The 13,377-nt window shown below is 41.7% G+C and overlaps 1 protein-coding gene across 7 annotated transcripts in view; it reads right to left on the bottom strand.

Moving 5' to 3' along the window:
- Window positions 1-518: 518 nt before the first annotated feature.
- ESR1 (estrogen receptor 1) overlaps window positions 519-13,377 on the bottom strand; it is a 297,806-nt gene continuing 284,947 nt past the window's right edge. For all 7 annotated transcript variants that reach the window (XM_014569514.3, XM_006114974.4, XM_075924467.1 and 4 more), the window contains 2 exons: window positions 6,898-7,081; window positions 519-5,362 (listed from right to left, as the gene is read on the bottom strand). In XM_014569514.3, the coding sequence (XP_014425000.1) occupies window positions 5,131-5,362; window positions 6,898-7,081 (416 nt within the window). In that variant the 3' untranslated portion in view covers window positions 519-5,130. The remainder of the gene's footprint in view (window positions 5,363-6,897; window positions 7,082-13,377) is intronic.

The following is a 13,377-nucleotide window of genomic DNA, read 5'->3' as shown; positions in this document are numbered from 1 at the left end:
AAGTCCAGCTCAGTCCTAGCTCACACTGGGTCTGGGACCTGTCCCCGCTGCGCCTCTGCATTTTAAATGTAGCAAGTGCAGCAAATAATGCTAATAGTGGCAGCAGCTGGGGGGATGGGAAGAGAGAAGGTGGCACCATGGAGATAGTGCTGGGGGTACTGGCTTTTAAACTGGCTTTCCCCAACACCGGTTCCTGCTTCTCCCCCTCGTCCCGCCCCCTGCTGCCGCTGATACAGCAACTTGACTACTCACTTACGTCCCTAGTACAGCTATACAGACAAACAAGCACACAGAGGCCTTTGTAAGTAGGAGAGTTCAAGAAACCATTTCTTTTCTTGCAATGAAGGCAAAATGCCTGTGTTTTTTTGCAAATGCACTTCATGACCTTAACATTGTATTTAGATAAATATAATAGGGACTTTTTATGAATTGAAATGATTATCCACCATCTAGTCATCATCAGTCATCAAGAGGCAACAGGGAGAAAAAAATTTAAAAATTATCCAACATACACCAAACAGACCTTGTTTTATTTAATTCTTTATTTTGACATCAAATAGGTTGAGAAAATCTTGGACAGCTCAAGTATGCTGCTGGATTTCTTTTTAAGTTCTTTGTAACATTCATTTCAAGGTGCAAAAGAGGTGTTTACATATGTGTTTCATGTAACATAACAAAACTTTAACAAAACAAGACATCAATAACAGTATACGTATCAGCAGAATAATCCAACAAATACATTATGGTACTTTAGCCTTGTACTAAAGAAAGGGCTCTACGATGAAAAAATAGTGCACAAAAAGCTTCTTTTATATATATATACATAAGTATATATATATATATATATATATATATACACACACTACACAATGAGGGAGCATAAAGTGGCTTTTTAGTGCAAGTCTTTGAGACTAGCAACTTCTTTCTTTTCATTCTCAGATGGGCACTATCTAATAGAAAATGGTTACTTAATTTGAGGTGAATAGGGATTCAGAGTATACTTTTTTACAAGGGGGTTGCAATATGGTAGCATATATGTCTTTAAAAGTTTAGGCACAGTTGAATGCAAAAAGTGAGGGCTTTTTTTAAACTTATACACTGTAAAATTTGAATTTGACATGCCCTCACAAAGGCAACAATCACTTAGAAAACAATCTTTAGGCCATAAAAATATCTACATTTGAATTAAAATATAAAAAAGAATGCAAATAGAAAGAAAAAATGTTTTTAATGAAATATAAATTTTTGGTACCCAAAATTTAAATCACTGAAGGCAATTTGAAATTGTGGTATATTTTTGGGTACTAGCTAAGAGTGCTATGCATTAAGACCTGGTCTTAACTTGGTAAATATAAAAAATATTCAGTTTGTAAAGCTGTAATTTTTGCAAATAGCTCTCAAAATAGCTGACTTGTAAAACAGATCACACTAATTGATCACACTAATTCTGCTTACACTAACTTAGCGTTTGCATCCACATAATCCTGCTAGTTTTCACTTGGATTGCATCCTAGTTTTAAAAGCAGGATATGTACAAGATCAGGGACTTATTTTGTTCCCATTTAAGTCTGTGATAAAATTTAGATTAACTTCAAATGGGGCAGGATTTTTGATGGAAATAGTTCTAATTCTTAGGTGTTTGGTTTCATTTTTGACACAGCTGTTTAAGAATCAAATTAATCAATTATTAAAATAATGACTCCAGTATGAGAGTTACCATTCCACTATAAAACACAGTTTACACAGTTTACACTGCCGGAGCCCCGGGCAAAAAGTCACCACAAACACCAAGAAACTGCTCCTGGTTCTGTTTATTTTTACTTTAGAATAACTTCTTTTCTTTCATAGAAGTTTCAGCAGAAACACAAGTCCAACCACTCTTCCTTCCTTAAAAGTTTTCTAATCTACCAATCCCTTCAATGCACAAGAAGGAAAAATCAGGAAGTGTCACTGATAATGTAACAGTAAAGTCACCACAAACACCAAGAAACTGCTCCTGGTTTTGTTTATTTTTACTTTAGAATAACTTCTTTTCTTTCATAGAAGTTTTACCTGAGACAAAGTCTGCAAGATCTAGTCCACTATAAACAAGAAGTGGCTTTTTCACTTTGTTGGAAACCCAAACATCATCAAATGAGCAAGTTCACATTACTACTTTCACATGTGCCCTGAACTTCTGATAGTGATTATTATTTGAATGGCAACATATTTGCTATGCAAAGTAAGTTCATTTGCTCTATTATTATTTGGTAAAAGCATAATTAGCTGCCTTGAATATTTTTCCTTCTCACATATATTCTCAACAGGATATTATTTTTCTTTTTCACATCCAGCACAAGGCATCTCAGTTAGTGCTGGCTTATCTACTGCAAATATAAACGAATATATGAAATATAATCATATAAGCTTACAATCACTTAGCCTCAGGCACAAATAACTATATATGTGATATGGTGCTTCAAAAGGATATGAAAACATATTTGTTATTTTATGTATTATAGTCTTTGTCAACTGGGTTTACTGAATGGCTACATTCAATTGTCTGATATGTGAGCAGTACATCTTTTATATATAACATTATTATATAACATTAACATTAGTTAAGGTGCTTTTTAAAGAAAAAAATAAGTTTCGAACAAGTTAATGATGTCAATCACAAACATTGCCTCCAAGTTAAAAGCATGTATTGTGGAAAATCATTTTTCTCACTTTGGCTCCCACTGTGTGACAATGTACGTTCGAACTAAATGATTTCTTATTGCAAAGGCCAAGGCTAATGAAGAATCCCAGATTGTGTGCATCCATCCCTGTTTGTCACTATTTTTAATAGTCTGGTGCACGTTTGGGTACCCTTCCTTATGTCAGATAGCACTTTATCCCACATGTGAGCTCATTGATGTCAGTGGGACAATCTGTAGATGGCTTCCAGTTGCCAACCATGGGCCAAATTCATTATTTGAATTCAGACAAAGATTAATTTGACCCAGTGTGCTTATTTGTTGGGGAAACCAAGGAAGGAACCATTAATTTAAATAATGTGAAATTTAGAAGGGTTCTGATCTCAATCTGTCTAATTATCATAAAAGAACGTGGCAGTTGCTAACACACTATATTTGCTGGGCAACTCTGATATGTACTGGGCTATAATAGGGTGAAATTTGTGTTTTTAACGTAGCTAGAAGATTTCCTGTGGCCCACTTAGCTCTTCACCTCTGCTTATTTATTGCAATAACATATAGTACACCGAGATATTCTCGACACATGACAAACTGCTACAAAATGAAAATGAAAATGTGTACATTTTGGACAAGGCACTTAGGAGCCCCCAACAGCATTTGGGTAATGAGTTGCAAAGATATACCAAAGCTTTCTCTGCAGAAGTACAAAGACAAGTGCTTTATCACATTCACCAAAAAAGATGCTACTGGAAATGTAATTAATAATATGCATGAGCAAGAGGACTGTTAAATTAAGATGAGATGAAAGCGCTTCACAAGTTTAGAGCTCACCAGCTTCCTAGGGATTCTGAAAAAATACAACACGTGCAGCTAGTAGTTGCCTGCAGATTTAGAATTAATGTCTGTGTTCTGATATATACATTCCCCCCAGCCCCCCAACTGCCAAATCCCACTGAAGTGAAGGTGTACCTGCCTGAGGGTATATCAAGCCCTTAGCTTGCAGTGTCAACTTTTCCTGTCCCTCTCTATCTTTTCTTCCCACCACCATGGCTGTGGGTGAGCAGTTATCTTAGGGAAGCTAATCCCTCAGCCCTACCCTTCCCACACCCAGATAGCCCAGCCCCCCTCATTATGGCTGCTGGCTCCTGCCCCAAACCCCAGCCCTCCCCCCACCACTGACCTGTAACAACCCCAGGTTAACAACCCCCACACCAGAGTGCTGGAGGACCAGCCCTAATCCCCACAACTCCAGAGCATGGGGTTGTCGGGAGCCACAGCCTCAGCCACAGAGCACCACGCCATGCAGTGCCTGCACCCTCACTCCCGCCCCAGGCCTGGAGCACTGGGAAGCATGGTCCCAGCATCCCCAGCCCTGGAGCGTAGGGAGGCTGGATAGCCAGCGATGGGAGAGCTGGAGGAAGGAGAGGGCTGGAGGGAGGGAGGACCACAGTATTCTTTAATTGGAAATGTGAACTACTGCAGTCAGTTGAACTAGGAAGGGTGGTAAATGTCTGATTTTAATGAGAAGACAAGAGTATATCTTCCTCTTTATTAGATGTCCTTCATAAGTGGTTTAAATTCCTATTAGTGTCAGTGGGAATTTCATGCATTCATGCTTGTAAAGCCCAAAGGAACTATTGTGATTATCTAGTCTGGCCTCCTGTATAAACTCAAGCCGTTCCTCAAAATAAATTGATGGGTGAATTGAATAGAGTCTGTCAACACTTAGCATTGTTGAAGGCAATGGCATACATCCATAGAAAGGCACCTATGTTTTCCAGCTTGTTTCCCATCCATTTACTCACCACAGGACTGACATCAGAGAAGATTAAGTGCCTTTAATCCAGTGTGGCCATTGGGTGAGTTAACTGCAACTGGATATAAATTCAAAGTATTCCTGAAGCGGGAAACACCTGCTGAAGTCAACTAATAGGGGAAATCCTAAAGCAATGTTACTTTGAGAAAAGTGCATTTTGTCACACTATGAGTATGACAAACTGGAATCTACCAAGATCTGAGCTATGTAACTAAGCAGTCCTTCATAGGGGTTCACTGTAGCTCCCCTTGGAGCCAATCAGCCTTTCAGTAAAAATGTCAATTACTTAAACTCATCTGTGGTCCGAGCTCAAATGATTCCCAGCAAAGGGTCAACAAAGCTCAAAATCTTGGTTGATAACACTAAACGGCTATGGGAATCTCACCCTATTTAATGCAAGGGATAAATAACAGCCATTTCAAATTAAACTGGCCTCCCATCCTTGCTGGCCATCTGTAACATCAAAGCCTCTTCCATTAAGGATTTTAGCATGTGATCAATGAATACTCAGATTGGAAATCACTGGTGCCTATTGGAGTGTTTATGCATATGGCAATTTAGCTAAGGTGATGTATGAACTAGGTAGTATGCGATTGGGATTCTCAGAACCTTGTAGGCTTTTTAACACATGAAAGCTTATATTGTAGTTTGCAAATTCTCATCTTCCCTGCTTACATAAAAGGGCTGCAAGGAATGTGATGAAGTCGATGCAGTTGTTAACTGGCTCTGATTCTCTTCTTCTACGTGGGGAGCATTTCTGGATCCTCTGGCATGCAATCGGTGAGCATCTAGCATTTCCAGCAATAAATCATAAAGAGGGACTACATTTTTGCACTTCATGCTGTATAGGTGCTCCATCCCTTTATTGCTGTGGATTTCAAGGAAAACAAAGTCAGACTACACTCCATAATGAGAGGACAATCCATAGTTATTCATAGTGGTTGCCATTTAAACTGCTATATCAGTTTCCCTTCAAATTGTTGACTTTTAATGGTAATTTTGTACTTGGTCCATAACGACCAAACGAATGATTGTCAGACTTTCCATAACAAGAAAATAATGTAAAGATTACAAAAATAAAAAGAACAAACCAAACCCCAACACAACCAACAAACCACCATTCTGTTTTTTTCTGACGTTCTGGATCAGTTCTGGGGATATATATATATATCCTGTCAACATCCACATTTGTAACTTTAATGACATTCACATCTATTTTAAATGCCACTTTTCTATGGGATTGAGGGACCCTAATTCCATTCACTAACCAACCATTGTGCTTTGCAAACTAAGGAATGAACAGTATCTGTGTAGAACTGTCAGATTACTAACTCTCCAGTTGGTGAGGTGTTGGAGTCCAATTTCACTTCAAGAACTGAATAATTTAATTGATCAGAGTTGTAGAGAACTTTTGCTTTGACTAAGAGCAAATTACATTCTCAAACACATCACTTTTTACTGTTCATTATTATTTAAAATAATGGAGATAGAGTCTGAACCCGCCTCCCCTCTCCCCCACCACCACCTTAAGAATGCCTGTTCCTAGCGATGTAAGGTTTGCAGAACTGGGATGTTAAATATCACTCCAGTTTTTTCAGTATAAACAGCATGTATAACAGCAACAATCAGGTCCTGACTCCATCATCAGACCCACGTGCAGTGTAGTGACACCAGAAGCAGAGAAACCACAATGAGCACAAGTGGCAACAGAAGAAACAAATAGGTTAGGGACAGTTTCCCTTCCCATATGATATTAAGAAGAGGGGCTGAACTATGGCCCATACTGATATACCCTCATTCACACTGATCAGCATGTTGCCCCCAGTTCGTTTCACAGAAGGAAAACACTTGTGGAGCAAGTTACAATTCAACATGGGTGCGTCTAGACTGGCAAGATTTTGCGCAAAAGCACCTGCTTTTGCACAAAAACTTGCCAGCTATCTACACTGACCGCTTGAATTTGCACAAGAGCACTGACGTTCTAATGTAAGAATTCAGTGCTTCTTGTGCAAATACTTTGACGCTCCCGCTCAGGGATAAGCCCTATTGCACAAGAATACTTGCACAAGAGGGCCAGTGTAGACAGGCACCTTAATTTTTTGTGCAAGGAAAGCCCAATGGCTAAAATGGCCATTGGAGCTTTCTTGCGCAAAAGCGCATCTATACTGGGCACGGATGCTTTTGCACACAAGCACTTTTTGTGCCAAAGCATCCGTGCCAATCTAGACGCTCTTTTGCGGAAATACTTTTAACAGAAAAACTTTTCCGTTAAAAGTATTTCCGCAAAATCATGCCAGTCTAGACGCAGCCCATGAGTTTATCAGTATCCTGTTGTATCAACAAAGCAAAACTTTGCCCAGCTGCTTTATACAATTTGAAAAGGTTGCATGTACACTTTCTCACCTCATGTGCCTGAAGTGCGAGAGTATGAGGAGGAGCTGAGCCAGTCTTCTGTGTTGCTGATTCGGAGAGAGACCTGACTTTGCCATTAAATGAATCAGTGCATCTGTGATTTTGTCCAGAACACGATGAATATGGTCTTTCTCGTCCAAAGATTTCAAGGTGCTGGAAAGAAATGTGTACACACCTGGAGGGGGAGGGGGAACAATACAAACAGAGATCATATTTCTTTGCTAGTCTTCTAGACAGGAATTTTAAGAGGCCAGAAGAGGCATGAGAACCAATCACACTGTGAACTTGTTCTCTTCAAGCAGTAGGAAGTTGAATAGGAGGATAGAAATAATATAAAAAGAACATGACTAAGGAAAAAATGGAGGTCTCTCTACAATGGTGAATCGGGAATAGACGCATTGGGTGTACACAAAATGTATTATACAACCCAAACTGTATCTAAGAGTAACATATAATAAATAACCACTTTCTTGTTATGCCTCTTCTGCTTCCTGTTTCAGCTCCCAAAGATTATTATTAAGTGGTTGTCGCTTTCATGCACAAACAAATCCAATTCCCCCATACAGACAAAAAGAGGCTGTGGCAAAAGCAAACTGATTAGCACTTTGGTTGGAAACTTTTGCTGTATCTAGAATAAAACAGGTTAGAAAAAGTGTTTCTCACAGATATCCATAATATGTGGGATAATCAAAGCGACTAAAAGGGGAACATGCACTGCAGCCTTTATCCCAATTCCTCCATGTCTTAGGGTCTCCGGCTATTTCAAAGAATCTCATTTTTTCCCCCATGAAAGATGACCCTATTAGGTCAGTTACTGTTCAAACAAGATGGGAAGGGTTTCTTTATACATTTCAAGCCACATACCTTCATCAACAATCCACAAGAAAATCTAACACTTGCAGTTCGCTCTCTTTTAGTGCAGACTGATATCACTGATGCCATATTATGCGCTCAATTACTCCAGATTTAATCCCCGGTAAGAGAGCAATTTACTGGAGTTATAAATAAATCTCCCACTTCCCTTGTTTCAACAGGCTGTGAGTTAGACTTCACAAAGTAATTGTCTAATCTGTTTGAGGTTAATCTTGTCCCCACCTCTAACTAACAAAGGGGTGGAGGGGAAAGGGGCAATTGCCCCAAGGCCCAGAGCTCCCAGCCACCACTGCCACTGCAGCAGCAGCCGTAGCCCTGAGCCCTTTAAATTTCTGTCAGAATCCCACATGGTGCACTCCAGGTGATTCTGAGGGCTGGTGGTGGAGGTGGGGACACAATTTGGTCCAAGCAGCACAGAGGAACATAGAATTGGGCTCTCCCTTTTCCAGGAACATAGAATTGGGCTCTCCCTTACCTTGCCCAGGGATCTGACAATTCTGTCAAACCCCCTTACCTCTAGGCTGTGTCTAGACTGGCAAGTTTTTCCGCAAAAGCAGCTGCTTTTGCAGAAAAACTTGCCAGCTGTCTACAGTGGCCGCTTGAATTTCCACAAGACTACTGACTTCTACTGTAAGAAATCAGTGCTTCTTGCGGAAATACTATGCTGCTCCTGTTTGTAGACAGCTTGGATTTGTTTTGTGCAAAAAAGCCCCAATCGCGAAAATGGTGATTGGGGTTTTTTTGCGCAAAAGCACGTCTAGATTGGCACGGATGCTTTTCTGCAAAAAGTGCTTTTGCGGAAAAGTGTCCGTGTCAATCTAGACGCTCTTTTCCGCAAATGCTTTTAACGGAAAATTTTTCCGTTAAAAGCATTTGCGGAAAATCATGCCAGTCTAGACATAGCCCTACTGTCTTGTCACCTCCTATTCTATTACTTTTGTTGGTTGTTTGGTGCAGGGACCATGCTTTCTGGCTGTACTGAGAGGCACTCAAAGCTCCTTTGGACACTATTAGAAATCATCATCATCATAATGCTCATATAAGTGTAATTCTGTTGATTTCCTTGGCATTTGCACCAGTGTAAGTCAGATCAGAATCTATCCTGCTGCCTGAGAACAGAACAGCTATTTTAATGTGGCCTAAGGAAGGCAGCAACTGCAGTGTTTCCTTGGTTTGCCTGCACTGGATTATTGCTCTGAATTTTCTGTAGAAATATGAAGGAATGACTTCTTGTTCTATATCATTTTTCACACTGGAGTAATGCCAGTGAAGAGAACAAAAGTCCTTAGACGTTTCTCAGCCAAATGATTTTCAACCAGCCTGATACCCATGCTACTATGATTTCATGTTTTAGCAATATTCTAGAGAGACTAATTTCTTAGTTAAGACTGATTGGGCTTAATCCATTAGTGGGAAACGTTTCCATAGTCCCACAGTAGCACCAGAACATCTCACCTTAGCCAGGGGATGCTGCCATAGGATTATGAATACTTACAGTTCTAAATCCCTCTCAAAATGAAGGACTCCTGCCAAGAGCTCCCAGATCTCACACTTCTTTAGCACAGGAGCTGTCAAAGAGCTTTGGTTAAAAGTATTAAAATAAATACCCAAGAAATCCCCAAAGACTTGGGCAATTGGCAGCCTGCACTAATTAATTAGTGAATGAAAGACAGCTGTCTGTTATCTCACTGCCCCAGGTGACTACTGCTGCCTTGCCTCACTGAGCAGGCATTTCAGAAACAGGAATAGCAGATGTCTTTCACCAATGAAGCTTCAGGGGGTAGCGGAGTTAGTCTGTTACAGAAAAAAACAACAAACGGTCTGGTAGCACTTTATAGACAAACAAAACATGTAGATGGTATCATGAGCTTCCGGGGGTCACCCCATTTCTTCAGATGACCAGAGTTTCACAAGGGCATAAGGGATGGGTCGGTAAAGGCTTCCCCAGCCAGCTGATCCCCATCTACCGCGCTGTGCCAGATCAGCTGATCGTCGGCACAGTGCGGTGGCCATGTTTATTTTAATGAAGCAGGGATTATTTAAATCCCCGCTTCTTTGCCTATGCCGGGTAGCCTAATCTACATGCCTCTGTCATCAGAGGCATGTAGTCTAGACATACCCTATGTTACCACATACGCTGTTGACAAATGGTAACAACAGACTTTTCTGGATGCTATTCTTAAGAAAGCCCCAGTTCATCCTTTCTAGACCCACACGGGTGGAGTTTAAAAGCATCTGTTCAGCCATGGACTGTGTAGACCACTACAGGCGATGCAACATGTTTCCTCTGAGACAAGACAAAATGAACTATAACTGTGGTTTTCCACCTGTGGTCTGCAGACCCTTGGGCTCCAAAGACAATGTCTAAGATTTCCAAAGGGATCTGAGTCCCCATCTGATATTTTTAGGAGTCCCCATTTAAAAAAAAGTTTAAAAACCATTGAGTGTAAGAATGACTCAGTGGGAAAAGCTGTTTAAAAACCACACTATAAATGGCAGAGAACAACAGGTGGTTATGATGGCCCATGAAACCATTCATCAATGTGGTTTTAAAGCTATACAGTACTCTCTCTGGAGGATTCATAAAATTAACTCACTTTTTTTAGTCTCTATAGGCAAACCCATTCAATTAATTTTCTGCCCTGACAGAAATAATACCACACTGGTTTCTAGAGACAAAGGATGATCCCTTTGTCACATACCACTGATCCTTTTATCATACCAATCCAACAGCAAGAACTCTGGCATTATGTTGCTGCCTCTGTATTTCTGGAGCTCGTTCTCCTTGACCCCAGTGGTAAGGAAGAGCCCTTGAAGCACTGCACTGCTGAACTGAATGTGCTTTTCAAAAATACAGCTTTGTTTTGTAGCTGAAAGTTTTATTTCATTTTCTGCAGCCCTGGAGGGGCAAATTCTGTTTGTTATTGAGCTGGTAAAACAGCAGCTCTGTCCTTGTTACAAGAGACAAGCTGTCGCCATGGTATCTCGGGAGAAATTCACAAATGGTATCAGCATAGTGTATCTCACCATTCAAATACTTACTCCCACTTCTCCATAGAGAGGGAGAGAGGCTTTTCCGAGAAAAATAATCCACGTTTACTTTTTTCTGATTAAGGCCACAGGGAAAGGAAGAAGTTACAAGAAACAGTGAAAGGGGATAGAGACTTGACTGGTGGCGGAGGAAGTGTGGAATTAAATATTAGATGAGACTATCATGGAATCCTCATTATGGGATAGGTTTAAGAACACAATGGACTAATCATCTGTCGGGGATAATCTAGATTTACTTAGTCCTGCCATAGCATAGGGAGATGAACTTGACAACTTCTAGAGATCCGTTCCTGCCCTGTATGTCTATAATTAATCTCAATATTCTCTAATGTGAACATGCACTAAACATTTAAGGAAAAGGAAAATGTTCTAGCCTTAACAAAAATCATTAATATAGTGCAGTAAATCTAAACAACACATCAGAAATACAAATTATGTTAAATGATTGGATTTTAGATTGATTTTAAATATATATAGCTTAAGATGGCTAATTCAAATTGGCTGAAAACACATTTAATTTCTCTGGACATGAATTTTGTATGTATCACATGTTTCTTCAAGATTTTTGTGTCCAAGATTTCTAGGTTTTCCAAGATTTTTGTGTGCATTTTTCATTAGCTTTTGCTGTATGAGATTGTGTAGATTTTCCATAGGCTATGTTGACACATACAACGTTCACATATTATATAAGAAACTATTAAAAGGTTATTTAAATTGAAAAGTCAAGAACTCAAAAATTAGGAAATGCCAGAATTTAGGTTGCTAGTGCAACCACAAATTACCTCTTTTGTGTGCATTGTTTATGAAGCTCCCGTCCAGCCAGGGAGCAGCCATTCAGCCAACACCAGCTGCCCCAGGGAGCTGTATCCCATGTTGGGAAGGCAGGATAAGGGATGCCCTGAAGGCAGAGAGGTGGGGTGGGGCTTGAGCGCCACCCCCCTCCACCCAGACAGGGTGCAGCCGCTCAGCCAACATTCATTAAATGATCACATACTATATTTTCCACAGGAATCCCATCTCATTCTGCATACAGCAGAAGTCTCAAGCGCCCAGCCCATGGGTCAGGTCCAGCCAGAGCAGTTGCACAATCCAGTCTGGGAGTCCTGACAAACATGGGAAGAGCTGTCCATTCCTGTCCCCCAAACCCCACCCCCTCCCACCATCATTCCGTCCCCTTCCCCCCCCTTTCCCATAGCATCCTGTCCCCATTTCTTTTTCTATTACACTTCTCATGGTGGTTTCTACGAGCCTCAAAAGCATTCATTAGTTATCTTTACAACATCCCTGGGAAGAGAGAGTTTTACAGATGGAGAACTGAGGCAGAGAGAGATGGACAAAATCTGCAAGCATTCATTGTGGGTGGCTCAGACACTGGTCAGCCAGCTTGAGGCACTGAAGGCCTGACTTTCCAGAGCACTTAGCATCACTTTATAGGTTTTCAGCACTGTGCAGATATTTTTAATTAATCATCACATCATCCTGTGAGGTAGGTGGACAAAATAATACTCCCCCATTTTACAGGTGGGGAAACTGAAAAGCAGTTTATATTAGTGCCTTGCCTAGGATTCGAATACAGGGCTCTTTTCTCCTAACCCATGTTCACTTCTTCACACTGCACTGCTAAGGCGGTGGTCACCCCCTGAACACTCTCCCAATTGACTGTGATGTCTGGTGGTGCAGCAGGGCTGAGGTTAAGGCAGGCTCCCAGCTTTCTCTGGCCCCGCACTGCTACAGGAAGTGGCCAGCATGACCCCATAACCCCAGAGACTTGAGAGGGGCAGGAGTAAGTGTCTCCACGAGCTGCTACTGTCTGCAAGCACCTCCCCCATTTCCCATTGGCTAGGAGTGGGGAATTGTGGCTAACAGGAGCTGTGGGGGAAGTGCCTGCACAGGGGGCCAGTGTGCAGAGCCACATGTCCATCCAAGGGCCAGAGGGATGCATTGATCCCTTCTGTGAGCAGGCCAGGGGAGGCAGAGAGCTGGCCCTTCTGCACCACTGATTGGGAACCTCTCAAGGTAAGTGTTGCCTCATGAGAGCCACCACTGCATAGCCCCTCCTGCACCCCATACCTCTGCCCTAGCCCTGAGCCCCTCCTACATCCAAACTCTCTCACAGAGCCGGCATCCCACATACACCCTGTAGTCCAACCCCCTTCCCCAGACTCAGGCTGGAGCAAGGGTGGGCACAATATGGCTCACAGGCTAGATATGGCTTGCCAGGCTGTTTGATCTGGTCCATGGGACACCTTGGCAGAGGAGGCAGGGGGCCCACAAAGACTATTGCTCCTGCCCACAGGCTCTGTTTGTCTTGGGGGCGGGATTTCATAAGAAATACCCTCCCCTGCCAAGGGCACATGGCACATAAGATGGAGCCACACGCTGTTAAAAATGGCTGGTGGTTCCCTCTACATGCCGTGTGCCCCTGACAGTGGGCGGAGGGGGAGGGAGAGATTTTTCACACTCCTTTGTCCCCAGGCCAATCATCACAGCTGGGAGCAGGGGAGCACGCAAACTCTCTCGCCCCCCCACCAGGGTTGCATTTATACA

The sequence above is a fragment of the Pelodiscus sinensis genome, chromosome 3 (assembly GCF_049634645.1).
Source record: "Pelodiscus sinensis isolate JC-2024 chromosome 3, ASM4963464v1, whole genome shotgun sequence".
NCBI lineage: Eukaryota > Metazoa > Chordata > Testudines > Trionychidae > Pelodiscus > Pelodiscus sinensis.
The sequence above is the reverse complement of the archived record's forward strand: the minus strand, read 5'-3'. Positions and strand labels throughout refer to the sequence as shown.